This window comes from Camelina sativa, chromosome 5, assembly GCF_000633955.1.
Source record: "Camelina sativa cultivar DH55 chromosome 5, Cs, whole genome shotgun sequence".
Classification (NCBI taxonomy): Eukaryota; Viridiplantae; Streptophyta; class Magnoliopsida; order Brassicales; family Brassicaceae; genus Camelina; species Camelina sativa.
In genome coordinates, this window is record NC_025689.1 from 22,829,093 (window position 1) to 22,833,295 (window position 4,203).

At 38.3% G+C, this 4,203-nt stretch overlaps 1 protein-coding gene across 1 annotated transcript in view; it reads left to right on the top strand.

The window, feature by feature from the left end:
* The window catches only part of LOC104787430 (pentatricopeptide repeat-containing protein At1g56690, mitochondrial), a 10,570-nt gene continuing 8,552 nt past the window's right edge, over positions 2,186–4,203 (top strand). The window contains exon 1 of the mRNA XM_010513010.1: positions 2,186–4,197. Within this exon, the coding sequence (XP_010511312.1) occupies positions 2,436–4,197 (1,762 nt within the window). The 5' untranslated portion in view covers positions 2,186–2,435. The remainder of the gene's footprint in view (positions 4,198–4,203) is intronic.

The following is a 4,203-nucleotide window of genomic DNA, read 5'->3' on the forward strand; positions in this document are numbered from 1 at the left end:
TATATTTTCTATCTAACTATTTTACTCATTAAGGATGGGAGAAAATGAAGTACGGATACAATTACAGAGATTATAAAATAAACAATTAGAAGAAAATTATATTCCAATTAATAATAACCCGGAAAACTTGATGTAAATTTAATGGCACATCGCACATAAGTTCAACAAAATCTAAATAAATATAATATTTTATCAGAAATTTAAGAAAATAAGATTATTTGTGAAAAATATTAAACCAAATCAACAGTGACTCTTCTCAACTCTCATTTGACCATTCCTACCGATGGAACTACTGACCCACGATCTAAGAGAAAAGAGAAAAGATCTACGATCTAAATCATATGTTTTGTCATTTATCAAATTACTTGATTAAATTTTTGGTGAAAAGCGAAATACATAAAGGAATAAGTATTTCAATATGAAGTTTATTTGTCTTTTGAATAATTATTTTAGTAGTTTTTACTAAATTTTAATTATAAATCAAGTTTAATAAAAATTTTGGTGTTTTTAAACATTTATATATTATATATCATATTTATTATGTTCCAACCGCTATTGCACCCGCTGGTCAACCAATCGTAAACCTCCTGCAAACGCACCAATTTTAAACCGTTAAACCAGTCGTTCAAAACACTTAATAACGCTTGAAACTGCAATCGTTCGTTTCTGCAATTTCCCGCAGCCACAACCGTAACCGCAGCGTTTGAACCAGTCAGACCCTAAGAGCTTTAATTTATCATTACAAGCCCATATATTTTAATAACATTGGGTTACGTACAAGTTCTTAACCAAATTTTTAGAAAGTTAGTTTAAAAAGAAAGCAAAATTAGAGGGGCAAATTAGATTAACCAAATAACTACCACCAATGGAGGTGCTCTTATAACTTTAAATAAGGGAATTTAGTCTAATCTACCACATTTAATATAAAACTTTCCAATTCTACCACAATCATAAACTCATTTTCTATTCTACCACAAGTGGCATTACAAATGTCGAAAATACCCTTATGGTACTGTAGCGCTGAACAAAAGAAAAATCATGTTTGATTTTTTATGGGTAGACAAGTTCCGATTTGTTGAGGCTGTAGACAAAAACTATTTCTGTAGACAAGTTGAGCATATAGATAACTTATCAAATTCATTGAGATAGACAAGTTCCAATTTATTGGGTCAATGGACAAGTCGTGAAACTAGTACTATACAGGTATAACTTGTCCACAAACAACAAAACCAACTTGTCTACAAACAACAAAACCAACTTGTCTACCAAAAAAGAGAAGAGATTTGGTCCACAGGAACTGGTTGGATTGTGGACAACGTCTTTCATAGACGTATCATTAGATCTGGTCCATCTCCTTCGGCTTCAATGAAGATTCACGGCCATTGAAGATTGTCGGTGGCAACAGCAACAACAACAACAACGCTAAACCATCGGCGAATAAGCCTCCGACGGGACAATAGCCGCCCTTTCTTTAGGTATAGCAGCGGCGGAGGCCGGAGCAGTTACAGGAGCTTCAACGTTTCTCGCTTGAGCATTCTCTTCCTTCTTCTTTCTCTTTCTACATAGACAGAACACAATCAGGAGAAGCAACAACAAACCAACAACACATTCGATTACGATTCCGGCAATAGCTCCCGCGGATAACTTGTCGCTATCTTTTTTCTCCGGCGGCGGATTGGGTTCTTGAGCAGCGTCACCATCACAAAGATTCGAAGAAACATTGAATTGCTGAAGAGGAGAAAGTAAGACCAGCGACAGAACTAAAAAGCAAGGGCCAAGAGATATATATGAGGAGGCGATCTGGCGGTTCCGGTTCGTCCGGCGAAAGAGCTCTGATGAAAGAGCTCCGGCGATGGCGGTGGTAAGAAGAGCTCCGAGAAAAACCAGGCTGAGAAGAACCAGACGAAGACATGGCGGTTACTGATTCTCTTCTTCTTCCACTCACTGGTTCACTCTTTTTTTTGCTGGTGTTTGAAAAAAAAGAAAAAAAAGAGCGAAAGAAAATAGAGAAGAAGAACGGAAGCAAAGAGAGAGAGTTAAAGTGAAAATTGAGAAGGAGAATGGAAGCAAAGAGAGAGAGTTAAAGTTAAAGAGGTAATTAAAAACAAAGAAACATTTTGTTTTTTAGTCAAACAAATGGAGGATACAATAGTCATTTTGGATGAGCAGATTTGGTAGATTGAAAAAAGATTTAAGAATGTGGTACATTGAAAAAGTTTGAGTTTCAAATGTGGTATAATTGTTAAATATCTCTTTAAATAACCAGTTTGTAATTTCGAGCACACCCTAAAATTCTATCATTCCTCGGCGCTTCTTACTATAAAAACTTTACAGACTTATCAATTAGCAGAAGGAACTTGATGTGTTAAAACTCTACGAACCTTTCAAAAAAAAAAAAAAAAAACTTGAAGAACCTTCAAACACTCGATTGGTGAATGAAGAAGGTTCAGTTAATTTTACATAGAACGTATAACACAGCCACTGGAGTCAGTTTCAGTTTTGAGATCTCTCGTCTCTCACGAACCGGTCAAATCAATGAAGCGCGAAAGTTTTTTGATTCGTTACGGTTTAAAGCAATCGGTTCATGGAACTCAATTGTGTCTGGCTACTTTGCAAACGGTTTGCCGAGAGAAGCACGCCACCTGTTCGATGAAATGCCTGAGAGAAATATTGTTTCTTGGAACGGGTTGGTTTCTGGGTATATTAAGAACGGGATGATTAACGAAGCTAGGAATGCGTTTGAGATGATGCCTGAGAGGAACGTTGTGTCGTGGACCGCTATGGTGAAAGGTTATGTGCAAGAAGGTATGGTTGGTGAAGCAGAGTTGTTGTTTTGGAGAATGCCTGTGAGGAATGAGGTTTCTTGGACTGTGATGTTTGGTGGTTTGATTGATGATGGGCGTATTGATGATGCACGTAAGTTGTATGATATGATGCCTGTTAAAGATACTGTAGGGAGTACTAATATGATTGGTGGGTTGTGTAAAGAAGGAAGAGTTGATGAGGCAAGAGAGATTTTTGATGAGATGAAGGATAGAAATGTGATTACTTGGACTACTATGATTACTGGGTACGGGCAGAATCATCGAGTGGATGTTGCTAGGAAGCTGTTTGAAGTGATGCCGGAGAAAACTGAAGTTTCGTGGACTTCAATGCTTTTAGGGTATACTTTGAGTGGGAGAATGGAGGATGCAGAACAGTTTTTTGAGGTGATGCCGGTGAAGCCGGTTATTGCGTGTAATGCTATGATTGTTGGGTTAGGAGAGCAAGGAGAGATAGCAAAAGCGAGGAGGGTTTTCGATCAAATGAAGGATAGAGATGATGCTACTTGGAGAGGAATGATCAAAGCTTATGAAAGAAAAGGTTTTGAATTGGAGGCTATTGATTTGTTTGTTCAGATGCAGAGACAAGGAGTTAAACCGAGTTTTACATCTTTGATCAGCATTCTTTGTGCGTGTGCGTCTTTAGCAAGTCTCCAATATGGTAGACAGGTACATGCTCATTTGGTGAGATGTCAGTTTGATGGTGATGTGTATGTTGCCTCTGTTTTGATGACGATGTATGTCAAATGCGGTGAGCTTACAAAAGCAAAGCTAGTATTCGACCGGTTTCCCTCTAAAAAGGATATAATCATGTGGAATTCAATCATTTCTGGTTATGCGTCGCACGGTTTAGGAGAGGAATCTCTTAAGGTTTTTTTTGAGATGTCATCGTCTGGTACCATGCCAAACAAAGTTACCTTGATAGCAATTTTGACAGCATGTAGCTATGCTGGAAAAGTCGAGGAAGGGCTTGAGATATTTGAATCAATGGAATCAAAGTTTTGTGTGACACCAACGGTTGAGCATTATTCTTGCACGGTGGATATGCTTGGGCGTGCAGGACGGGTAGATGAGGCAATGAGATTGATCGAAAGTATGACCGTAAAGCCAGATGCTACAGTTTGGGGTGCTCTGTTGGGAGCGTGTAAAACTCACTCACGACTAGATTTAGCTGAGGTTGCTGCAAAGGAACTCTTTGAGATTGAACCAGAAAACACTGGTCCATACGTTTTGCTATCCAGCATGAATGCATCTCGATCCAAGTGGGGAGATGTTGCAGAAATGAGAAAAAACATGAGGACAAAGAGTGTAAGTAAATTCCCTGGTTGTAGCTGGATTGAGCTAGAGAAAAAAGTGCACATGTTCACTCGCGGAGGTATAA